This window comes from Nyctereutes procyonoides, unplaced genomic scaffold (assembly GCF_905146905.1).
Source record: "Nyctereutes procyonoides isolate TBG_1078 unplaced genomic scaffold, NYPRO_anot_genome, whole genome shotgun sequence".
Classification (NCBI taxonomy): Eukaryota; Metazoa; Chordata; class Mammalia; order Carnivora; family Canidae; genus Nyctereutes; species Nyctereutes procyonoides.
This window is the reverse complement of record NW_026575051.1, coordinates 16,039,793-16,067,192: the sequence shown is the minus strand read 5'-3', so window position 1 is coordinate 16,067,192 and position 27,400 is coordinate 16,039,793. Positions and strand designations below refer to the sequence as shown.

At 36.5% G+C, this 27,400-nt stretch overlaps 1 protein-coding gene across 1 annotated transcript in view; it reads left to right on the top strand.

The window, feature by feature from the left end:
• PTCHD4 (patched domain containing 4) overlaps positions 1-27,400 on the top strand; it is a 174,971-nt gene that overhangs the window by 46,059 nt on the left and 101,512 nt on the right. The window contains exon 2 of the mRNA XM_055330915.1: positions 6,617-7,097. Coding sequence (XP_055186890.1) covers positions 6,617-7,097 — 481 coding nt within the window. The remainder of the gene's footprint in view (positions 1-6,616; positions 7,098-27,400) is intronic.

Genomic DNA, 27,400 nt, shown 5'->3' with positions numbered 1-27,400 from the left:
TCTGTCCCCTGCAGATCTGTAATATCTCTCATTACAGATATTTGCTTGGAAGTGTAGAATAATATTAGATGATAAGTGAATAAACAGTATCATTCAAATATTTGATTTGTGACATATTAACAAGAATAATGCCTAACCCTTCCTAAGCACTGTTCTAAATGCTTACTATACATTAGCACACTTGATCCTCATAATGTGTTATGTTTCTTAGTTTAACCAGTAATGAGACTGACATCCAGACAGCTCCACACCTTGTCCATGTTGACACCAGGTCTGTAAGTGAGGCAGCTGGACTCTTGAGTCTTTGTACATATCTGCTGTATTATACTTCCTTTGAATCAAATGTATTCATAAATTATTCCAGTGCAGTTAAGAACATGCCCATTGAAGTCAGAACGAGGAATAAGTGATTAGCTATGCAACTCGTAGCACACCATTATGTCCTCTCCCTGGGTGCCTGGATCATCCTTAGTGACGTGAGACTACTCCAGCATTGCATTCTCTCATAGACTGTCTAGAAGAGTTACATTGGATAATGCAATGAGAAAATTCTTAAGTCTTACAACTGCGTCTGCCCCACGTGTTAGAAAGTGATACACTGGAGTGCCTTGATAAACTTATTTTATATTTCGGTTGGCTAAAGTTTGTATTTCATTTCAACAATACGAACCTTATTTTTTTTAACCCTCCTATTTGAAAAAAAAATAATAAAAACACACCACTGTACTCTTATAGCTGAGTAATGCGACACAAATGTAAATTATTCCTTATTGGGGCATGTTAATGCTTTAAAGGCTTCATTTTTATTTTATTTATTTTTTTAAAGGCTTCATTTTTAAAATAAGTTTTAAAATAAGTTTTTTCTTTAACTAAATACCTTGTAGGAACCTGCTTTCTCTTTACTTACTTGTTAAACATGAAGCTCTGGTGAGGAAATTCAAGATAGCTGATGAATTTCATTTAATCATAGTTTATCCTGCAATATTTGGAGTTGAGGATAAAACAAGGAGATATAAATTAAGAAATAAACAGGAGGGAAAATCTTATTTAAGCAAACAAAACAACAACAACAACAAACTTTACCATTCCTTTAGAAATGTCACTGCCGACTATACATAGGAAGATTTTCTTTTCAGCAGTAAAGGAAGCCTGACAATCTAAAGTTTCCAATATCCTTGCAGTGTCTACCTCATCGAAAATCAGTGAAATCTGAAATAAAATTGTCTTGGACGGAAGCTCTGCAGCTAAATTATCTTGCAATCACAGAAAGTATCTTAATAGCAACCTAGCACATATATTGAGCAGATATGACACTTACTCCCCTATAATTTCAAAGCATCATTGAACATTCTTTTTCTCTGCACAATGGTTTATGACATTAATGTCTCTTTCCTCTCCTATCTCTTGAAGAATTTATTCTTTGATCTTGTCTCTGAGAGTTTTAATTTCCTTTTCCACTGCAGAGCTTCGGATTGGGTAGTAATTTTTAAGAGCTACAAAGTAGTAACCGTAAATGAAATGAGACCTAAAGAACCCAAGATTTTTTTTTTCTGGCATTACTGCTCCTGGAGAGAGAGTATGATGCAATGCCTCATGGGCATGAGGTAGCCTCGTGACCTGTAAATACATTGATTCACCTTGGAACAAGTCACCTACCACAGACGGCCTCAGCTGACATTTTTTTTTTTCATGCTGCATCAAGAACCTGAAATGCTGCAGGGACTTCCTAATGGAGCTCTTTTCTTTCAAGTCACCCTGACTCCCAAAATCATCTGCCACAGTGCAATGAGAGAGCACTCCAAAAAGGAAAGCATGCCATTCATTCCCTGCTTAACACACCCAGTGGTTTCTTACTGCAGAACAATTAACTCCAGCTCCTTAATATAAGGCTTTCCTGGCTTTTACTGAAAAAGCCCTGCTTTCCTCTCTAGCCTCAAACTCCCTTGTTCCCTTCAGTTCCTGGAACATTTGGGCTGTCCTTTGCACCCAGACCACAGTGCCTACAAACCGGTTTTCCAAGTACTCACTAAGGCCCCCTGTCGGTTGATAAGCTTACTCCACATGTTTGGTCTACAGTGAAAATGGAAGAGAGACTGTATTTTGGGGAAATGTTACACTAGAATAAGGAGACTGAAAAAAAGAAAGGTCAAAATTTGTGTGTGTGTGTGGGTGGGTATGGGTGTGTGTGTTTTCAGTACCAGCCTCTAATTTCTATATATACCTCTCTTTATCCAAGGCCCTATTGTCCTCACTTTGAACTGTCCTTTACTTTTTCTGTTCTTCACAAAATGGTCTCTGAACAAATAATGTATGACTAGTTTTATACACTTCAGGGTGAGCTGAATTAAATTTTATGGAACGTTCATTATAGAGCAGGCTTCATTCTAGGCACAGGGAGATTATCAATGAGTAGGAGAGGAAAGGCACCAGCTCTCAACAAGTACACATTCTAGTGGAGGAGAAATTAAATGATGAATAAGATTGCTTCAGATAGAAGTCCTTTATAGGAAGAAGACAAAATAAGGGTATGTGATAAAGTGATTGCTGGAAAGGAGGTGTCTAGTTTAGACCATGTGGTTCACGTGGTCTCCTTGATGATAGGACCACCAGGAGAAAGAAAGTAGCCTTGGTAGTGGAAGAATGGAGGAAAGCATTCCAGGCAGAGGGTGTAGCAGTTGCAAAAGCTATGTGGTGAAAATTAACTTGTTGTGCTCAAGCAGTAGGAAGAAAGGTGGGATAACTAGAACAGAGTTTATGGGGAGAAGAGTGGTGGGAGACAAGGTCTGAGGCTCAGCCAGCAGTGGGACATGCATGGCCTCACAGCCCTGGTAAGGAATTCTGTTATTCCTAATGCAAGTGGAAGCCAGCAGGTTTTAAATGTATAAATGGTGTAATCTCATTTAGAGTTGTGCAAGTGAGCTCTGGCTTTAAAGTAGAGAAATAAACTGAAGAAAAGCAAAAGTGAGCACAAGGGTAGGAGTTCGGAACTTCAATTCATCTCACATTAATGATACCTGTTCAATTCAGAGAAACACTGAAACGGGAGAGCATTGGAAGTGGTGTGTTACCATCTTGTATTTTTAAGGTTTATCTTCATGGGGACATAAATGTGAGTTCTGCACTTAAAGAAACTAGAATTTCTGTAGGAGGGTTTACTAGAAAATGAGGAAGTTGAATCAATATAAATGGTAGGTAATTGGTTCAGTGGAGAGTAAAATATTGGGAAAAAAGGGATCTACACACATGAAATAAGTTTTAATCATAAACAGCAGTTAACAGGGACTAGGAGTCAAAATGGCTTCCCTGAAATCACCCCTATAGGATTCTAGAAAGTTTTAGATTTGGAATTAGAAGTATTGCATTGGAACACTGGGTTCATCACTTTGACGAACAGTTTTATCCTCTCTGGGCCTCTATGTTTGCTCATCTCTTAAACAAAAATGTCCTACCTGACAATTGGTAAGATTTTTTTAAGGCATAAAAATAATCCATCCATGGCTCTATTATAATTATATCATTTCTGACATTCAGCTCTCTTTGGAGTAACTTTATAGGTGGTATTTTCATAGAATAATAGGTCTGAAAAATATCTTCAATATTGTGTAAACATTTACTCATATATTCATATCTGCTCATTTTAAAGATGATAAAATGGAAACCTACAAGGGAAATGAACCAGCCAATGGTTCCTGATCCAGTTGGTGTGACAGGCATGCTGCAACCCAGGTCATGTGACTCCTTGACTCCTGATAGGTCCAGGGAAGTTCTGCCCAGAGGATAATTAAAATATATGTTCCATTCATTCTTTGTTTCTCCTACACAGAAGCACCCATGAAATGGAAAAGCTCTTCTCCCACCTCTTACAAAATAGTAGAATTTACTTACAAATATTTCTCAGGACTACACTGAGTAGGATGACTGGGCCAATGGCTTGTACAAAATTTCATTTCAACAGAGCTTCCTGTCTAAGAACATCTTAAGACCTTGTTTATTTTGTTCTGGTGCATGGAGTAGAGCAGATTAAGAGAGAGAAATTCATTGTGTTTGTTATAAATATTGTATTTGTATTTGTTTTTAAATATAATGAGATTAAAGCATATCTTTTATGAAGTAATTTTTGTAAGAAATGGAAATTAGACAACTTCAAAAGGAGGGTGAGCAATTAGCCAAACTCAATAATGATCAGTTATTTAAAACTCTATATTTTGCTTTCTGTAGAGTTTTGACTTTTGTCCAGACACATTATCAGTGCCCTCTTTGATCCACTATAATCTCCAAATAAGGCCTGAGGGACTCATAAATCTTTGTTCTGCTGCTAAAGATCCCTGAGAAATCTTTTTGATGACAGAAATGAGTAAAGACAGATGGAACTGCACATTCTTAAGTGAATAAATATAGCTTTTAAAATACTTTCTCTTTCAAATAATCGAAAGCACAGGTCAACATCACAGACGGGATTTCAAAGAAGTAGACACAAGGGTGGAGCTAAAAATTATACCAAGCATAAAACAAAAATAAACAAGCCTAATTCAGGAGCAAAAGTGGAGATTATTTAAAGAGTGGAAACCATATTCCAGTCTCAGTGCTGGGACAGGATTCCCACTCCTTCTTTGAAGCTCTCCTACCTTTTCTCTTGCAGCTCATCAGAGAAACCCACAGGTTTCAAAACAGGATGCTAGGAACCTCCAGCTGGAATATATATATATAATCTGGAATATATATTATATATATAGTGAATATATATATATATAAAAGAAGATGGAAAATTTACAAAGATGCCTTAGAAGTGGGAGATTTATGAAGTACAGGAGGGAAGAAACCCCTAATTAAATTCTTATTTAGAAATATAGTACTCATCAGAAGTTGGTCAGGTTGTATTAAATAGAAAAATTGCTTTCATTGAACATGTACGGGGAAAATGGGTATGTGAAGTGACTATGAAATTTATTCCTCACAATTTTTATTAATGATCTTACTAACAGCACTTGTACTTTCTGTAAATTTCTCAAACTTCTTGTGTTTGTAACACACTCTCAAGTATTACAGTTACTTTGGTATACATTAAACATACAAATAGGAACAAGGACCTCAGATACAGGTGTCTGGACTAAACCACTTCACATTAACTGTTATACATGTCTGCTTGAGTAGACAGTGCCTTGTAGTTTTGTGAAAATAACCAGAGTTGTCAGACTGTTGGTTTTTTTTTTTAAGATTTTTTATTTATTTATTCATGAGATACAGAGAGAGAGAGAGAGAGAGAAAGAGAGAGAGAGAGAGAGAGGCAGACACAGGCAGAGGGAGAAGCAGGCTTCATGCAGGGTCTCCAGGATCACGCCCTGGGCTGAAGGTGGCGCTAAACCACTGAGCCACCCGGGCTGCCCAGACTGTTGGGTTTATTGCCCTTCTGCACTACCCTTCTAGAAAGGACTGTTTCCTGCTCTGACTCTATACTTTTCTGTCCTCATGAGATAAAAGTCTTGGTTGATGTAGCAAATGCAAATTCTCCTTAGAGCATAGATTTACCTTTGTGCCTGCATTACACACAGTACCTGCAGCACATTTTCAATGCTATGCTCCATCTTGCAACCTACTATTGGACTCAGTATCACAGCTGACAAGCATTGCCATGGAAGTGAATGACAGTTGTGGCAAAAAGAAAATATCCAAGTTGTTGAAAATTTGGTGATGGCTGTCAGGGATTTCCCTCTGAGTCTTGAGGCACACTGCTTAAAAATTACTCCTCTGAATTAAACAACTCAGTGTCCACCTTGTGTGTACCTTAAAGAGAAGTGATTACCTCTCTTATAAATGTCCTACTAATATGATCTTGTCTGCTCTACATCATGAGAAATTCTGAAAATCAAAATGACTTTTGACAACCCTACCTGAAATCTCATCAGTTTCATTTAGGGGGTTTATCCACTCTGTTCTGTGGGAAAAGAGTCAACCTATGAACTGAGGCAGGTGTTTGAAGGGAACTTTGTAATGAGTGAACAAGGGCTACATCATATTTACAAAGTCTTTCAACACTATTATATTAATTGTAAAAAGAAAACAAAACAACAGTATCTTCTATTTGTTTTGCAATACTCAGTTGTGCCCCCAGAGTATGGATGTGTGTGTGTGTGTGTTGGTGTAGGTGTGTGTGTTAACCTTGAAAGTTTAGTGTATATTTATTAAATGAATTATTATTTTAATTTTTGAAATGCTGTTAACTCATGCCATGCTTCACTTTTGGCTGAAACTGATTCATCAACCTTGATCCTGCATAAAGGAGTTATAATAGACTGTTATAGAAGGAAATGGTTGGAATGGAGTATGGATGGGATAAATCAAAATAATATTTATGTACATTATCCTATGCATGTGGTGAGTCTTGTATAGCTTCATAATACTCTTTGCATCTTTCTAATCCTGATCATCTTGCATGGTATCCCATGACACCCCAAAAAGTTGAATATAAAATCCTAACATGCCGCTCCACCCACATCACTTCCACAATTGCAAGAGCCTACCTCTGCCTTTGTTGTGTTCCTTCACTTAGAGTAAGAATCTGTTGTTTGAAATGTGCATCCTCTGCTAACTTTAAGTCTCCCCTCTTTCTATTTTCAAGGATGGGAGGAACAGTTTTATTGGACACCAACTGGGCGGGGTAGTGGAAGTGCCAAACAGCAAGGACCAGCGGGTCAAGTCAGCCAGAGCCATTCAAATCACCTACTACCTCCAGACCTATGGCTCTGCTACCCAAGACCTCATAGGGGAGAAGTGGGAGAATGAGTTCTGTAAGCTCATGAAGAAGCTCCAGGAGGAGCACCAGGACCTGCAGCTCTACTCATTAGCATCTTTTAGCCTCTGGAGAGACTTTCATAAGACCAGCATCCTGGCCAGGAGCAAGGTCCTGGTAAGCCTTGTGCTGATCCTGACCACAGCCACCCTCTCCAGCTCCATGAAGGACTGTTTGCGCAGCAAGCCCTTTCTGGGCCTCCTGGGGGTGCTCACAGTGTGCATCTCCATCGTCACGGCAGCAGGGATCTTCTTCATCACTGATGGAAAGTACAACTCCACCCTGCTGGGAATCCCATTCTTCGCCATGGGTAACTATCCATCCTTGTGGTAATTGGATTCTTGCCAATTTGGGGCAAGGTAGTACATTTCTTGAATTCTCAGGCAGAAATCTGTTTTAATTTTTCACTGATGTGTCTGTGTGTGATTACATCAAGTTATTTGGGCTAATCTCTGCTTCACCTTATTGGGTCTTTTGGAAATTTTAGGCTGACCAAGTCATCTTCCCATTTATGTTAGGGAATTTAATGCTGTCGGGTATTCTAAATTACATAATATAGGAATTCTCTACTCTGCTTTTTCGAAAATTATAGGTCAGGGATGATGGAGATCCAAAACTTACTTTGAATAAATTTTGTGCTTCATATTAATGGACATCTTCAAGTAGTGATGGTGAAGAGTGAGTAGCATAGGATGAAAATTTGAAGAACCACTGATAGATTCTAATCTCAAGGAACTTCTTCATTAATCTTGGTTTATTCATTCATTTCAAAGTTTTTATAGAGAATATACTCCATTTCCCTATCTCCTTATAAATTAAACCTTCCTGCTACCACCTAAAGATGTGTCCCCTAATTTCTTTCATCTCTGGTGAAAACAATTAATGAGCCTCCTCAGTCAAGATTGTCCCTTCTTGTAAGTTTTCTCTAAGACATACATAAATGTCTAGAAAATGCTTTATAAGTGTATGTGTCTGTGTGTCTGTGTGTGTGTGTTCTTGCAAAAAAAAAATCAAGCCTGGGAAGAAAGATGAGTGATGGCTCAGCAACAAGACTGATGGAATGTATCAGAAAAGTCATGATAATGTTGAAATCTGTGGTTCTACAGAAGAGTTCTGTCAGATGTGAAATAATTCCCTGCATGCAGTGATTTGGAGGATGAGCTGTAATAATGGCACCTAGGTGGTGAACTGACATGTGCGGAAGAATCTTCAGCTATACAGTAATTGCTTTTCACTTCCCATACTAAAATCAGCTATAAATTATAGTTTTATTATTAAATAAAAAAGACACAGGTATGTGGTCAGAAGGTCTTCTAGGTGACCTGGGCCCTTTTCGTTTCCACCTTAACAAACATCTTTGAGAATACTGCAAAATGTATTTATGGCATAAGTTGCTGGGGCCAAATTTCTTTATCTGGAAACTTAAGTTCATTGATGTCCCAGTAAATTTATTCATCTCCATAAACCTCAGTTTCCTCTTGTATAAAATAAGGATAATAATTGTATAACTTTCAAAGAATTGTTTTTTGAATGTAGTAGAATATACCTAAAGCTTATAGCATATAGTAAATGCTCTATGTGTATCAAACTTTAAATGCACTGGATTCAACAATAAATAGGAACAGACCTTGGCTTTAAGAAATTGAAAGTCTTCCTTGATTTTGCATATCATTTTTAAATGCATGTTCATCTGGTTAACAAAAAGGTTTTTATTTTTCCTGAAGAACTATATTAAAATCTGTTTGCACCAGTGACAAGGATGAGTCTAGATTTAAGCCATTTATATTTGTTATATTTTTTTGAGCTTGGACTCCTGATTTGAAATAATATAAAATTTGTAAGAATCATTCACTGTGATTCACAAATGAAACATGGCTCATTCAAAAATGACAAATTAGGGACGCCTAGGTGGCTCAGTGGCTCTGCCTTTGGCTCCGGGCGTGATCCCGGAGTCCCAGGATCAAGTCCCACGTCGGGTTTCCTGGAGCCTGCTTCTCCCTCTGCCTATGTCTCTGCCTCTCTCTCTCTCTCTGTCTCTCATGAATAAATAAATAAATAAAATCTTTTTTAAAAAATGACAAATTAGATAGCTTAAAACCTACTAGGGCTTTTTCTAAAACTGTGGCAATCTAATTGGTAATGGAAAGATTTATCAGGAAAGCTCTATAATATATAGAATTACATATTGTATACAAATAAGGATAAAAATTGTCTCCAGTGATGTTGAATTGTATTGTAGACACTACCAAATCAAAGTGGTGTTTTCATTCCTTAAGGAAATAATAACACTGGAAGCCACAACACTGAAGAAAATGCCAGGATCCTGAAACACACATGTTTCTCACTTTTCTTCTGTCTCAGTGACCTTTAAGATCATAACTTAACCTTGGACAATGTAGGTGCAGATTCTAGGAAGCCTAGTGAATGGTTACTCTTCAGGATACCTAGAATTCAGTCCTTAAAATATTCCAAAATTAACTTTTTTGATATGTACTGAAAACACAACAACAATAAGCCTATCAATATATACTTATCTAAGATAAGTGGTCCATCAAGAGGGACTTTGTTTGTTTTGCTTTGTTTTGTTTGTAAAATGATCTGTAATAATAAAGACACCAAGATCAAGAACTAGTGAAATGAAAGGAATATCCCACAGGGCTAAGAAATCTGGATTTTCATCCCAGCTTTTCCACTGACTTTGTATGTCTTATTGGACAGTTATATATAGTTCTTTTGTCGCAGTTATTTATATATTAGATGAAGGATTTGGACTTTTCAATCTTAAAATTTGAAGATCCTACAATATTATTTATTTCATTTTCAGTTGAAGTTAGAATTCGGTCATTCCTTTATAAAGTCATTTAAGGTATGTGTTATCTTCCAACCTCTAACTTCCATTCTCCTTTGTTGACTTCCTGTGTTTGTGTGTGTGTCTGTACATGTGTGTGTGAGAGAGAGAGAGAGAGACAGACAGACAGACAGGGAGAGAGGCTTTAGAACAGAAAAACCACAGCATTGCACACAGAGTACAACTCTATGAAGGTGATGAGATGGAACATGATACTGAGCATCAGTAAGTTGAGTTTGGCAGATATATATCTTCTAGTGGTGCACGTGGCATTGGTTGAATGTAATCCTTTGATTGATTTCAGCTTACATGGTGTCAAAACTGCATAATCTAAAGTTAGTTGAGTGTAAGGGGAAGGAGTCCAACTCTTCTGGTAAACCTTTATTTCTATTCCTATCTTCACACAAGGATTTGTTTGAGGTAGTGAGTATTTACTCCATTGTGCTCCAAGATTCAAACCATTTATCTTCATCATAACCTATCCCCAAAACTGGGTATGTTGCTTATCATGTTCTGTTCTTCGGCCATCTTATTTTGGACCACCTATCTTCCTTTTAAACTGTATCTGCTTGTTCATTTTTCTAACCATTCTTCCACTTAATATACCTGGTGCCATTTAGGATGTATATATACTGTACCTTTATATCCTGCATTGTTTAAACCTGTACTAATTTTTATATTTTGTTCTGCTATCCCCATAAGTAAAGTTGTGTCTTTCAAATTATATGTTCCAGATTTAGATTTAGAAAAGGAGATGATCATAGGCATATGTGTTATCTCTGTAAAAGGTCTGATAAGGGAAATCCAGACTTATAATAATTTTTGAAAAACACTTAAAATTATCCCATTTAGCTCCAGCTTAACATCTTTTCTCTAAACAAGCATAAACAAGTAAGAATGCCGCTAATTTAATTTATAACTCATTGTCAGCCCTTTCCCCCCCCCACTCCATTTGCTTTGTGTGAATGTGTTTCTTCTTTCTAGAAGGAGAAATATGGGCTAATAGTACATACAGGCACCAACCTGGCTCCCACTATATCTTGGTGATCCGTGGATAGTTGGCAAAGACATTGGTAGCCTTGGTTTACTATTATTTTACAGTCTATCCTGAGTTTGTTTCATATGCCAGGAGTCTTACTTTAGTCATTGGTGATTTTGACAAGAGCTGCTTTGGGACAGTGCTGACACTAATTTAAAGAAGTTCAATACAGCTTGGAAAATAGGTAGTGAAGATAGTGAGTAAAGACAGTGGACACATGCACATGATTTCTTTTGTTCAGGTAAACCCAGCATTTCCAGATATGAGACTTTTCAATCATTATCTGAAACTGAACTCCATATTCATTTATTTATTAATTCATTCAGATATTTATTGAGCACCTACTATGTTCCAGGTATTTTGGATTCAAGAGTAAAATGTATCGAACAGAACCAGTCAAGTGGTTGTCTGAGTAGATCTCACTTTGTAGGCCTGCAAAGGGGGGGCATACAACAATAAACAAATAAGTGGTATAAAGTACAAAAATAAAGCAAGAAAAAGGATAAAGAGCATTAGTGGTAAGAGAAAAAACTTTTTAAGAAAAATAAATAAATTGAAGTAGAGAGCTAAATGAAGTAAAGTAGCCATGTGGCAATCTGAGAAAAGAGTATCTCTGACAAAGAGAACTATATGTGCAAAGTCTTTTAGAAGGACCTCTCTTGGTGAAGTTGAGGAAGCCCAAGAAAAAGAGTGTGGCTGGAGCACAGTGGGCAACTGTCTGGGTATTATTAGATGGAGGTAGGGAGATGGTAGAGAATTAAGTCATGTAGAGCAGTGAGAAGTTAATACTTTTTTTCTAAGAATTTATTTATTTATTTGAGAGAGAGAGAGAGAGCAGAGGGAGTTGAAGAGGTAGAGGGAGAGAATCTCCAGCAGACTCCCCACTGAGCACAGAGCAAAGGGGCATAATCCCATGACCCTGAGATCATGACGTAAGCCAAAATCAGGAGTCCAACACTCAATGACGAGCCACCCAGAACCCCCAGAAAACTTAATACCTTAGATGGAAAGATATCTGAAGCATTTGAAACAGGAGTATGATCTGTCTTATGTTTTAAAGGCATCTTTGGCTACAACATGGAAATTAGTCTGCAATGGAGTAAGAATGGTTATAGGGAGACATGAAGAGGTTATTACAAAAATCCATGGGCTATCATAGTGATGATTTGAAATACCATCGGAGCAGAGACAGTGGCGAAAAAGGATTGGACTCCGCATATGTGTTTGAAAATAAAATTTGTAAGATTTGCTATAGGACTGGATATGGTATGTAAGAAAAAGAGGAGTCTAGGATGACCCCCAAGCTTTGAGGACTGAATAACTAATAGAAAGCAGTTGCCATTTATTGTCATAGGGAGATTATGATAGGAATAAGTTGGGGAGGAAAATATTAAGAGTTTACTTTTCTATTTGGTATGTTAGATATACCTATTAAGCATCCAAGTGGGAAAATGTGGAATTAGCTATATAAGACAGTTTGTAGATCAGGTGCAGAAGTAAAATCTTAAGCTAGAACTGGAAATATAAATTTTGGATATATCATGGCATAGCTAATAATGAAATCCATGGGATCTGATAAGATCAACTAGAACAATAAATACAGATAGAAAAGAGAATTCAGAGTTATTTGAGCCCTGGAACATTCCAATGCTTAGAGTTTGGGAAGATGAAGATGCTCAGAAAATGACATGAAGCAGGATGAGGTAGTTAGATGGTAAGGGAGTCAAAAGAGAATAATGTCCCAGCAGCCAAGTAAAGAAGGTGTTTTCTGAAGCAGTTAAAGACCAGGTGTTCCAAAAGCTGCTAAGAAGTTATGTCCAGGGACGCTTGTGTGGCTCAGCAGTTAAGCATCTGCCTTCAGCCCAGGGCTTGATCCTGGGGTTCCAGGATTAAGTTCCACATCAGGCTTCCTGCATGGAGCCTGCTTCTCTCTCTGCCTATGTCTCTGCCTCTTTCTCTCTGTGTCTCTAATGAATAAATAAATAAATAATATTTTTTCTTAAAAAAAAAAGAAGTTGTGTCCAATGAGAACTGAGAATTGGTCATTGGATTTAATAATTTGAAGATCATTGGTGATTTTGACAAAAGTTGCTCTGGAGGAGTGCTGAGGATAATTTAAAGAGATTCAATAGAGCTTGGAGGATGAGAAGCAAAAACAGTGAGTAATTATAATTTTTCCAAGGAGTTTTGCATCACAGAGAAACAATGATTGTATGCTAATTGTGATGCACAGCAAAGAAGGCTTCATAGTAAAGCAGAGATAGAAACTGCAAAAGCAATGTCATTCAGTAGGAGAGATGGGACTGGATTCAGAGCATAACTAGAGTCATTGACTTTATATAAGAGCATAGACAGCTCATCTACAGTTAAGAAAAGAGAAGGCAAAATATATGGACAGATACAGATAGACTGGTACATGTGGGGGTGGGAGCAGGTGGAAATTCTCTTATGTGGCTTCAACTTTGTCAGTAAAATATGAAGCAAGCCATCAGTAAGAATAAATTTGGGGAAGGAGGTGTTGATTTGAGGAAAGTGAAGAGAGTTTAAAAGAGTCACTTTGGAAACTGGAGAACAAATTAAAGAAAAGTTAGGTGAACAGCTAAGAAGCACAAGGACCCACTTATAGTTTATGTTCATGAATTTAAAAAACAAATCAATTCAGCATTATTGCTGAGTCACTACATCCCTCCCCCCACCCTCCCCGCCACCCCAGCCATGGATAGCTGCTTGGGTTAGAGATGAGTAGGCATTGACATGAATTTAATTGAGAAAAAATTCCTGGGGAAAAAAAAACGCAGCGGATTTATAGTATATGCAAAAGAGTGACTATGATGACAGGTCATGAAAATTTTACTAGTTAGGGTCAGCTAAACCATGTTGCAATAACAAATAATGCCTTAAACATAGATAAACACAACAAAGATTTATTTTTTGCTTATACTGCATTTTAGTGTGGGTCAGGAAGCTTTCTTTGGGAACTTTCTTCCAGCAGAGATTCAGGGATCTAGGATACCTCTACGATGCAACATCTTGTCTTCTCTGAGTTTGCAATCCCAGCTACGTACACAGAAAAGAGAGTAGAGAAACCACACCTACTTATAACTACATTATACTCAAAGTTATAGAGTTACTTATCATCATTTTCTATTGGCCAGAACTACACTTATGTCCATAAGCTAACTCAAGGAAGTATGGGAAATGTAGGAGAGTAAATGGATTATTCATTGTGTATCGACTATGTCTCCCACATAAACTAAGCCAAACAATAAAGACAATGATTTCTTCCCATTGTCATCATAGTGAAAAACTGCTAGGGTCAAAATATTATATATTTTTGTGAGGTCAGAAGTCTATTCTAGTTATCTATTGCTGTATCCAAATACCACAAGAATTAGTAGTGTAAAACAAATATTTTATTATGTTCATGGGTACTGTGGCTCAATAATTTGGAATGGGCACAGTGAGGTCAGTTTTTCCCATCTCCACAATGTCTAGAGCCTCAGCTGAGGGTAGAATGTTCAAAGGCTGGAGCAGCTGAGGCCAAAACAGCTACTTCTAGAAGAAATGCTTTCTTTGCTCACATGGCTGGTACCATGTCTGGGATTTCTGAAGGAGAATCTCAGCTGGGAATTTTGAACATTGCATCTGAATGTGCCCTGTCTAATATGATATTCTCATGGTTAGTCAGGTTTCTTATGTGGAGACTCAGGGCTCCAAGCAAAAGTGTTTCAAGAGAGCAAAGCAAAAAATGCTGGCCTAGATACAGAAGTTGCACAGCATCATATCAACCATATTCTACTGACTGTGCCAGTCACAAAAGCTAGCCCAAGCTCAAGAGCAGGATAGTGGGATTCCACCTCCTGAGACAGTGGCAGAGGGTTGAGAGAGAGGCAAAGTCACACTGCAGAACATGTGGAATGGGATCTACTGTTCTGGTCATCTTTGGAAAATCTGCTACCCAGTCATAACATAAGAAGCTGGAAAGGAAAGAGATGAATTCTAGAGATGCTTGATCAAAGTTTTTGAGAAGAGATCATTACTTTTGAAAGTGACAATGATTTGCTCCTTTTGAGCTGGAAGACAAATGTAGAATTGAGGACATTATGAGTTCAAAAGACCAAGAGGCCTAAGTATAGAATGGATTTTCCCTGTGAAATTTGAAACCATGAAAAATTATGACAAGACTTGTAATGGCCACTGACACACAAAGAGTTCCATGTTAAATCTTTAGCAAAGGAGAAAAATTGATCCTGATGTCTGTAAATGAATGCTCAAAAAAAGAATAATTTGTATAGTACATGGTCTACATTCAAAGGAGTAGGTGTTTTTAAGGAAGACAAACAACCTCTTTGACTCTCCATGGGGTACAGGATAGCACCAATAAAATTTCCAGGTCCAATAGCACAGGAGGAGTGGGAGGTCAAAGTGGCTTCAACTGGAGAGAGGCAGGAAAGCAGTGTACTCAGGGGATGGCAAGCTTTTATTAAAACAAGAAGCTAAAGATTATATTCGGGGAAGGGATTTTGGAGGTAGAGAATCTTAGTGATGACAGACCGAGTTCCAGAGGACAGGAGAAGGATGGGAGAGATGAGGAAATGGTCGGATGAGGGGATGTACAGAACTGTCTAGGAATGAGAGTCTCTAGCAAAGCCCTGGGAATCCTGGGCCTTTGTGATTGCTCGGTGAGGGGAAGTGTATGACCTGATTGCAGTACCAATGGTCCCACCTGGGAGAGTCATTCTGTTATAAGTCAGATCATATCACTTATCTGCCCCAAATCCTATAATCACTTCCCATCTAACCCAATTTAATGGACATAAACATTCAGTGATCTGCAAAGGCCCAACAAAACTGGTATCTGCTACCCTCTGACCACAGGTTCAACTAGTCTCTCTCTCTACACCTGGAATGCTGTTCCTCAGACATCTGCAGACTTGTTTCCTTACCTCCTGAAGATTTTATACAGATGTCACCTTCTTCATAGGGACTCTCCTGGCCACTCTGTCCCAGATCACTTCACCATGATTCCTATCTCTCTCTGTTTCATTTCTCCTTAGAGCTCATCATTAATATACAATATAGTTTACCTTTGGATTTGTTCTCTGTCTCCCATCAATGGAACATAAGTCCCAAAAGAATGTAAATTTTCATTTTTCCATTTGCTGCTTTTCTCCAGTACTTCAAACGGTACTTGTCCTAGGGCAAGCATTCAATAAACATATGTGGAATTAATGAATGGTCTCCCAGTGTTTCTCAAATGGGTTATGATCTATTAGATTCACTAAATCAATTTAGTGTGTCATGATCCACATTTATATTTCACTTAAGGGAAAAAAAGAAAATAGAAAGGAATAAGAAATATCAGATGGCATTGCACATAGTCAAGTGTTATTGCATCATACTTTTGTATGTGTATAATAGATCACAATGTAAGACGCTTTCCCTAATGTGAGCCACAGTCAAAATTTTTAGAACTATTATTTTAAGCAGATCATGATGATAGGTGGAGATTTATTGATGGGGAGGCAACTGGGAGAACTCATCAAAAGTGTATATAGCTGCTCCTCTGGGTTGGTTCTGTAGGAGGCAGTATCAGGACTTAGGAAGGGAAAGGTTTTGCCAGGGACTTAAGTTGTTACTTCCTGGGAACTGCTACTTCCCCAGACAAGAACCAGCATAGTGTTTAGCACACAACAAGATCTCTAAGACTTGATGGTTGGCTAAAGGTTTTTTAATGATTATGTTATGGTATTGGAAATATTTCTCAGTAAACTGGTTTTACCACAGGGCCTGTTTTACAGCCATCAAAAGCCGTCCCAAAGTAACTCATTGCTGGAAAAGACAGGACCTATTACTATGACATCAAGAATGTTCAGTTGGAGCTATTTCTCAGTCCCATTAATTGCAGCCTCCCTGCTTTTGGTAATTAACTGTTACTTCCTTTGGGAAAAGGTTGGCCAATGATGTAAATATATCCCTATGCTTATGACTCGGAGTTAGTAGACTTGAAGTCCAGTTCAGTCCCTGCCTCTTGTCTGCTAGGAGACTTCTCCCTGGGCTTCCCACGTTTTCTCTTTCATTAGATAAGGAAGTTGGACTGATTGGTCTTTACATCACTTCCACCTTTATTCTTTAATCAATGTTTCATTTGACACTTAGAGTAAATGTCATTTTATTTTCTGGAATTCGGATTCATTGGGGGCTAGAATGGGTCTACTTAACATCTTTTCCAGTGTCTAGTGCAAAGAGTCCATAGTAGGCATTTTGCAAAATTGACTTATTGATGGCTTTTGTGACTGTTAGAAGTCATAGAGCAAGAAAAGTCTGAGCTTTTGGTTCTTTTCAGCTTGGCTATTTTAATGTCCCTATTTTTTTCTGTTATTCATTAGTTCTAATTTTCTTATATTGATATCTGTCCTTCTTTTGTGGCTTTTGAAATGGACTTTCTGGAACAGAAATATCTAATACATTAAAACATTGTATCACTAATTGGTTTCCGTAGACCTTTTAAAGGATGTGGGGAGGGAGTAGATTTTGGCATAACAAGTAAAAAGTCAAATTTTATGTCAAGAATTTCAGGTAATGTTGAATAGTATGTACTTTTTTATTGTATACACTGTCCAACATTAGTAGTAATTATATCCTGACTCCTTAAGATTCTGCATTTTCTTTGGAATCCACCTCCATCTATTGCACTTTTTAGTACAAACAAGCTTCCTCCACTGGTAGTTGGAGTTTTGGAATGAGGAAGAGTACTATTACATAACACAATTTTACTCAGAGTGAGAAGCATATGGACTCATTTTGGTGGTACTGTTTATCTCAAGGGTAGCTGATGCTACTTTAGACTTTTAAAATGGAAAGATTTGTAAATATGCCTCATGCTGCCTAATATGCTCTGCTCTTGCTTTTTACCTCTTAAATCAGATAGTGAATCAGTCTTGAGTATTTAAGCAGCTAGAGAAATATGAAAGGCAACAATTTATTCATCATATGCTAGAATTATTACTATGTCAGATACTATCACTTCTCCAGCATGGACATCTAAGCCTTCCTCAAGTACATCTCTATCACAAGCAACCTGAGCTATCCTCATTAATTGAAGTTGACTTGACGGTCATGTCAGAACATTCCAGGAAAAAATATTCCTAATGCCCAAAAGCTACAATTAGCAACCAGACTTGGGATTTTCTGCAGTGCTACAGCAACGTAAATGCTGCAATTTAAACTAGAAACTTAAAAAAATTAAAATCAATAAATAAACTAGAAATTTGAATGGTGAAACTGCATTCAGACTCATGCCATCACTTTTCTGAGGGAAAATAAAGTCCCATCCAGAAAAAAAATCATTTGAAAATTGGACACTTACTTTCTAAATTCAATTCTTTTCACATCCAGTCACCTAACAAAACAGGACAATTAGCAGAGAAAAATGAGAAAATGCCTCTGTTGATTTGAGGATGCTAGTGGCAAGCCTGAGGCTTATAAGAGTTGAAGACCTCCTGTGCAATGATTCCTACCTGCCTTCCTAGAACAATGTGGCTTATGTATGCATCAAATATATGTGTCTTAGTGGTTGGTCTCTTTTGTAATGATAGAGCCATCCCTTCATCCAGACCAATGCGAAACTATTATTCAAGCTTCAGTTTATGAATCCCACTGTGTACTCTTAAAGAAGTTATAATCCTGGATTTAAATTTCATAGAAAGAATATGTTGCTATTTTTCCTACTGCTTTCTCACATTGATTTGGCCTACATGGAATAAGACTGAGTCTTGGAAAAAAAAAAAAACTGAGTCTTAGACAGGGATATTTCTCCTGATTGTTTACAGAGAGTGGAACATCCTAAATTAAATACTGTATTTCATCATATAAATCAACAAAATATTAGTTAAGAATATTTCCTAATAGCATTTGAGATGATATAATAAAAAGCTTGATAAACCATAATAGTCAATGACACACACCAAACAATGAAGAAAAGGAAATAATTTTATCACAAAGAAGTGAGTATAGGAATAGGTTTGTCAAGCTCAAAAACAAAAACTGCCATTTATTTTACCAGAAAAAGATGGGTTTATTCAGGAATAAAAGATAATTGCAATCTAGACAACCAACCTGTGGCAAAACTGTGAGCAAGTCCTGGAGACAAAGAAAAGGTATACTTTTTAAGGAGAAAAGTATAAGTTGGGAAGGCTGTTATAAACTAAAGTCCATTGAAGTATGCTATGAGTTGGAATCATGGTGACTTTTCACCCACTGAACTGTGGAGAAGAAGCAGATGAAAGCATTTCTTTCTTTACAAGGCATAGGAAAGTAGTATCCATGCACAAGGCCAAGTCTACCTCTTCCTGTTGGGTCTGCAATTGAGTCAGTGGTAAGATATGAGAGTTCTGAAACCTAACCTTCTCCATTTTAGTGAGGTTTCTCATTATGAATTTTCACAGATTAAGCTACTCTTTAGCAGGAAAAGGAGGAAAGAAGAAAGAAGAAAGAAAAGAAAGAGAAAGAAAGAAAGAAAGAAAGAAAGAAAGAAAGAAAGAAAGAAAGAAAGAAAGAAGAAAATATGAAAGGAAAAAAAGAAAGAAAGGAAGGAAGGGAGGAAGGAAAAGGAAACAGGAGGGTTAAATGGGTCATTTCACTGAATGAAAACAAATCAAGATCACACATACACAAAAGGAGAGACTACTAAAAGGCACCTAACCTGTAGATTTTGGGGTGAGATTGTGATAACTGTAATAAGGACTCATTATAATACTTAAGAGTAAATTAATGGATTCACTCTATAATTCTGTTACCTTTCCCTTCCTTTCCTATGTCTTGGTCAAAGGTCAATACAACTTTATGTACTTCACTGTTTTGGCACAATGTTTCAAAAATAATAAGTACTCAATAATTATTTCTGGAATGAATGGCTTGTAATTTGCTAGCTCACAGCAAAGATAAAGGTTAACTTTTTAGAAACAGATATAAAGCTGTATAAAATTTTATGTGTTCTTTTAAAATTGGGGGAATAATGATTTTTAAACAAAGTCATTGAAAACGGCTATGTAATGAGGGGATTTTGGATTTCCACATATAAGAATTTAGTCTAAGTGTTATATCATTTTTTTTGGTGTTTCATGCAACTTAAAAGTATTCCCATAGCCTTTTTTGTCATGAAGATGGTTTCTTTATTTTCCCAGAGATACGTGGGCAGCTGTTTCTATTAAATAAGGAAATAAAGTCACCAGAACTGTTCTCAAGTCTGTTATGAAGCTAAGATCAGAACCTGTATTATTTAATTTTTTTCTTGCAGATTCCTTGACTCTGTTGACTGTTCTCAGACTGAGCCCTGGTGACTCCTTGGTATGTGTGAGGACTATGGGTCTTGGAAAAACACTGAGCCAGCAAAACTCCTGGCTATTCCTTCCTGCTTCCGACAATGCACTTTACTCTGATATTTTTACATGACAAGTTACCATAAAGATTCAGTTTGAGGAGAAATCTCTGTGGATTAAAAAACAAAAAACAAATGTTTGAAAACTTCCAGTTCTGTACCATTCCATAGTGCCTCCTTCATAACATAATGGAAGGCTGAAACTAAACTTGAGATGAACTAAATTTATTTTGCAGCCTGGGTGGCTTTGCTTTGATCAACTGTTATATCCACATATTTCCTGTAGTTATTTTATCGAAATATTTCTAGAAGTGTGATTTCTACTTAAGACTATAACTTTATCTCCTATAGACAAGTTAACCTATTTTTAAGATGCAGAAAATCCAAAGGGATGGAGGCAATGAGGTTGTATGGTTGCCAAAGGAAACTGAGTGAGACTGCCAACAGACTCCAAAGGGGTAGAATTATTTGTAATTTTACTGTATTCTGGGGTTAGAATGTCTGTCTTACAGGTCAAGAAATTGTATTCTAAAGGCACAGTGGGAAAACTAGACTTTCAATGAAAGAATCCCATTAACTAAGTTGACAAGAGATAATATTAGCCAACATCTCTGTTCTGGTAATCTTTCCAAAAAAATGGTCTACATATATCCAAGGCTTTCTTTTCTCAAGATATATAAGAAAGGCCAATTCTTACTCAGAAGGCTTTGTGATGAGCATAAATTAAAACACAATGATATCTGATGAATTTGAATGTTGCCAAATTGCCCACCCATGCCTTCTAGATTTGGTGTCATTCTTCCCTGGAAAATATTGTGTACACAGTACAGATATTCACATTGTTGGACCTTATTCTATGTTGGCTACCTCCATTGGTTGGTAAGCTTTATCTATATGATGATTCAATATCACTGACTCTGCTAGTAAATGAATTAAATAAATAGTGTTTCTGTTGGGACTAGAAATAATCTGTGGATTATTTATTGATCAGATAAGTTTAGTCCTCAGAGCTTCATCGTCTTTTTATGTTATCCAAGTGTTTGAGGTTCATCCCTCTGTTCCCCCGTGAACTTCCCATGATATGTTTTTGGGTGTGCTATTTATTCCAGTCTGTTTATCCCTTTGCCCATTCTGCTAATTCTTTCTAATCCTACCCTGAAAGATGAAAACCCTAAAGCAGTAACACATTATGTGAGGATTCCTATATTCCCCCATCCTACCCAAACACCATTACCAACATACCATCTGCTTACTCAGCTTAGCACTGCTGTGTTTCTACAGCAGTCTGGCCAGGGAAGAGATGCCTGTCAAAGGAAACCCATGGGCTTCATCTCTATGAGCTTCTAATTCCAATCTCCTTCACATTGTTTGCTCTGACCAAAACCAAACACAAAGGCCATTTCTTGTCTCATGTTGCTCCTTTGTCCAGATATTTCCTTGTATATATCTTCCTTGTTTTGATCCTCAAGGCTTAAATGTCTCCTGCTCTGTGGCATTTTTAATTGACTTCAAACCCAAGAATGAATGGTTTCCGTTTTTGCTTCTCCGTACCCTTGTTTACATGCCTATCTTCAATTCTATCCTAGGCTACAAAGCCTTCATTAGAAAGGATCAACTTACTGTTTTTGTATCTTTAGCAACTAGTGATGGGAAGGAAGTACAATGTAGGAAGTAATTTAAAATTCTTTTCAGACTGAATGAAGGCCATCTCTGCCATATTGGCCCACTGTACATAACTGGTCATTGCCCTGGGTTCCTCGCATAGCACTTGTTCTGGTTATTCTGATTCCCCATCATCACCAACACATTTTCTTCTCTATCCTTCTCTTCTCTGATCTTTGCTCTAAAAGGCAGACTCCAATGGACTTCTGCACTGAGGCTCCCCTGTCCTCTGGCTTTGCATTGAGTTTGGCCAATAAAAGGCATGACCAGGAGATGGTAAGACAGAAAGAGAAATATGTCAAGGTCTTTCTTTCCTGCTCCTTCCCTCTCCACTTTGGCACTATTTCTCTCACAAATTTACCTTCTGACAGGCAGCCACACCTTATCTACAACTGTTACTGGAGTTTTGTACCATTTCCTCCCTTTATTCCTTTAGACTTAAAAGTGGTAACTTTTAAGAGTTTCCTGCTCTTGATAATCTCTAGATACCTCAACATCCCTTATTTTTGGCTCTACCCATATGTTTGTAAGTCTCTCAATTAAAGTCTTTATATTTATACCATGAGGGATTTCTATGTCCTTCCAAGCCTCTCAGTCTCTTGCTAGATACCATATAGGCACCCAATATCTTGCCAGATCTGAAGTTCCCCCCACTCCGCCCCAAAGTCCAGCTGTCTACCTCAATCTGCTGCCTAACTCTTGCCAACCAACCTTCTTCAAGAGCACTGGATCCAACTCCTGGCCATCAGTGGGTCTAGGAGCAGTCTGTATTGCCTACCTAAACTTGATTATCAGTGGGAGGCATAGACACTTGCTGCTATATTTGGCCAGTCATTCTGGACATCTTATATTCACAATGTTCTGTGGACATTGCATACTGCATTTCTATTTAGAGGCCAGTCTTGTGTCAGGATTCATTTCTCTTATTTTTATAATTTCTGTATATTCATATAATTCTTTGTTTTCTCCAACAATTCAAAGTCTTGAGGCATATAAGCTTCCTAAGAAGATTTATTTTTGTATCCTACACGGCTATTTTGATACATGTCCTTTGAGAAAGACACTAAAGAAGAATTTTCAAATATACAGGTTTTACCTTGGTAAAACTTGGGGTTAGCATTAATAGAGGCTATGCCCTCCATGGAGCAAGAATTAGAAATTATTTAATTGGAGAATTCTGTATCATCATAATCATATTTAGGTCACAAGGGCTATTTTCTTCCTTGTACCTAGTTTAAGCTAAAAGTAGTTTGATATAAAATTGTTGCCTTACAGTCAGATTTTCCAAATATATATAAAAGGAGGCTTCCTGTCCTTGTTTTGTGCCATGGTACTTGTGCTTTTGCAACTGAAAATAGCATTGGCGCTCTTTCCTGGCACATTACACTGCAAGCTTCCATCTAATTTGCTGTCCATACTCACCCTGAAGTCCTTTTAAGCATTGCTGCTTTCCAAGTATTTCCTTTCCATTGAGTATCCATGTCTCACTTCACAAAGCTATTCATCTTCCATTTTCAAGGCTGTCACATACCCTTCTACCAATGTCTTCTCTCTTATAAACCCTATTTTATATTCCTGAGTAGTAGGGTTTTTTTTCATTTTTTTCCTTATTTCAAAAAAGTGTATATTATAGGAAAACATTGCAAGAGAAAGTATAAAACCACCATCCAGAGATAACTGATAAAAATTTCAAGTTTATCTTTTGACTATATCTCTGTATCTATTGATAAATATGTAGATCTTTACAACCAGGCTACTATATATATATATATATATATATATATATATATATATATATATAATGCTTTTATATATATATATATAAAAGCTTTTTCATTTAGTAAATTAAGAATTTCCATGCATGCAGAATCTGTATAAAACCTGTATGTATACTATTTTTACTAATATTTTTGTGTTAACACTGGTGTAACTACTGCTCAGATTAAGAAATAGAATGCCACCAACATTCTTAAAGCCTCTTGAATTTCTTTGTCTAATCACACCTACCCCCCCTTGTGATAACCATTATCCTGACTTTTAAGGTAATGAGCTCTTAGCTTTTCTTTATAGTTTCACCCATGTTATAGTGTGCATACAAATATATATTTTATTATATTTTCTTGGTGAACTAAATATTTTATCAGTATAAGCTGATTTTCCATCTCTAGAAATGGTTTTGCTTTAAAATCTATTTTCTGATATTAATGTAGCTCATCAGAATCTTTTTTGCTCATATTTATTAAGTATATTTTACTGTTTTTTTTGGATCAACATTTCTGTTTTTTCAGGTTTCCATATATATTGTGTAAATTGCAGATCATTAAATGTGGAGATTCTTCCAGCCTAATGATTTCTATCTTTTAGCTGAAGAACTTAATCTCTTCAATCCCTTTAAAACAATTTCATATGTCTTCAGATTTAATAAATCTACCATTTTATTTTGTGCTTTCTGTTTGTCTCAGATGGCCCACATATTTCTAGCAATATATATATTCCTTTTTTACTCTCTTTTTAACCATCTTTTGGACTGAATTCGGATATTTTATTATTTCATTTTTTCTCTCTGCAACTTTGAGAATTAAATATGTGCTTCCAATTTTGTGAGTCCTCTAGAAATTACAGTATTTATACTTAATTTACCAAAATCTAAAATTTACTAAGACTTTCATTTGTCTTTCTTATGGAAAAAATAAGGAGATCACATAAACTCCATTGAACCCCTCCTGACTTATGTGTTATTTCTGTCCAGTCTTTAATTCTGATGTTATTATGTAACCTCATAATAACTTCTTTATATAGTTCATGATCCTTTATTTTTACCCACATACCTACTGCCCTTTTATTATTATTTCTTTTTGCATCTTAAACCTTTTATCTGAAATCCCTTTTTTCTTTATAACAGAAATTGTTTAGTATATTCAAAGATGTTCTGTTAGTGAATAACTCTGGGTTTTTTTGTTTGTTTGTTTTTCTGAGTGTGTCTTTTTTCTTTGATATTTGAAAGTTATCTTTGCTGGGTATAGAATTATTTTACTACATTGAAAATGATGATTCTCCATCAATTTTATTCTATTATTTTTAATTGTTTTTTCCTCTGACTGCTTTTAAGACTTTTTATCTTTGGATTTCTGTAGTTTCACTAGAATATGTTAACATGTGCTTTGTATTTGTTTCACTGACAATTCTCCAAACCGCTTGATTTCATGGATTTCATTAAAAAAAACTGTCAGGCTTTTATCTATTGAAATATTACTTTTATGTTATTCTTTTTTCTTGCTCCTGAACTCCAATCAAACATATTTTCTAATTCACATGTCTCTTACCCTCCTTTTTGTATTTTCCCTTCATCTCTCTGTGCTCCGTTCTGAAAAATGTCTTGTATTTAATAGAATAATTTACTAATTTTCTCTTTTGCTGCATGCCTGGTCTGAATGTTTTTGTCCCCTACAAATTCATATGTTGAAATCTTAACCACCAAGGTAATGTTCAGTATTACTCTTATTACCAGGGGTAGAAGGCAGGGCCCTCATGATTGGTGTTAGTACCCTTCTCACAAACATCTCAGAGAACTTGCTCTTCCCCTCTACCATGTGAGGGACACAATGAAAAGGGACCACCTATGAACAAACAATTATTCTCTCCAGACACCAGATCTCCCAGTACCATGATCTTGGACTTCCCCATCTCCAGAGCTGTAAGATATAAATGTTTGTGCCTTATAAACAACCCATTTTATGGTTTTTTTTTGTTATAGTAGCCTGAGTAGACTGAAACACTGCACCTAGAATGTTGCTGAAATACCCATTAAATTTTAAATGTTTATTATTGGATTTCTTAAGTTTGATTTAATTCTTCTCTGAGTCTCCTATGTCTAACTCTGTTTACTGTTATCTGAATATACTTTCAAGGTCATATATATTTTAAAGCAGTAAGCATAATGTAAGCTTTTTAGAACCATTCTGTTATCCAAGGTCTCCATCACTCTTCTGCTGTCTATTATTTATACAGGTCTTAAGTCAACCACCTTGTTATCTTGTGTGCCTAGTTATTTATGAGTGTGTGGTAGGCATTATTATTGAAAAAAAAATCATGGATCTTTTCATATTCCTGTGATGGTATTCTTTCTTCCAAAGGGGCTCTGTGTTTGTGTTTGTATCTGTCTAGCCTAGCACCTGGAGACACTACTAATTGGACGCCATCTCAAATATAGTTCATAGCTTGAGGTTCCCTGCTCCACTCAGACTATGATGTCCAATTTATAAATATACACAGACTCATCTATAAACACAACTTTTAAGATTTTTTTTTCCTTTTTATTTTTCTTCTCCTGCTGTGCTCAGCACAGATAAAATCATCTGCTCTGTGACTTGGAATGAGAGGTAGTAGTTAGTTCTAGTATATCATTGCTTTGAATCTGTGGCCTTTGAGATCCCAGCTTGAGGTGGGGAAGGTGTCTCAGTAAAACATCTCACTTTGCAGAGCCCATAGAATAGAACCTCTGTTTCCTCCCATCCCTTCCAGCTACTGACCTGAAGCCCAAGGGTGCAGTATTATTAAATTAATTAATTAATAAAATCACTTGAGGAATACATGGAATTCCTATGAAATTCTGCTTATTACTCTAGGTTCAGTCTTGCCCCTAAAATGTGCCTTAAAGTACTCCATTATTTTTGCAGCTATTTCTTGATTTTTCAGATGATGTGCTTTATTTTTTATACATTATTTTCTTATTTTCAGCTAACAGGTTAATCCAAATAACTAATCTTGTAATATGAGGAATCCAAAGCAGTTGCAGTATTACTTTTATTTCCTGGATATAATTCTGGGCCCTGTTTGTAAGCCATCATCTTCTGAATATTTTCTTGATGTATATGTGTTGTATATTTAATATTAACTGCCTTCTAACTCAAATTTACCTTTTACATAATTTTTTAGGTAGTGATTTGCTCATTATCTTCAATTTCAAATTCAATAGATAATATTTAAATACAATTTTTTTCAAGCTTGCTTTTACTATAGGCCAATTATTAGTTTTCCTTTGAAATATTGTCATTTCCTTCTGAAAGGAAAGGGTTAGCAACCACAGCAACTTTAATATTAATGTAGAAGTAAAATTCTTCAAAATACAAAGTGCAATAGAATAACTTTATCTAGAGTGTGACACCACCACATCATCAATCTGGAGTATGTGCTTAAACAAATGCTTTTCCTTTTCAAGGACTAAATTCTCATGTCCAAATGTATAATGTTGAAAGATACTAACCACTATATTACTAAACTATATTGGTGATCCTACCATACAACTTGCTATATATATTATGAAAGAAAACAAAAATAATTCTCATGGTGATTCTTAGAGCTTACAGTTCCAAAATATCATTCTTTGTAGTATTCCAGGTTCTAGTTTGATTAAACGGGATTGAGAGAAAGGGTTATACAGCTCTACTAGGCAAAAGAGATCCAGTGGTTTGATAATGGTAAGGTATAAAGAAATTCTTGTAAAACAAATGAAGATAGTCAAGAGCAGCACACATAAATCCTTATCAAAAGGCTCTGAATACAAATACCTCATAGAAAAGCTGCTTACAATTGTATGTGCAATAGACATAGGACAATAGAGAATGGTGGGACTTGTCATCAGGTGATCAATACACTGCATTGAAATGTAATGCTTAGAAATGCATT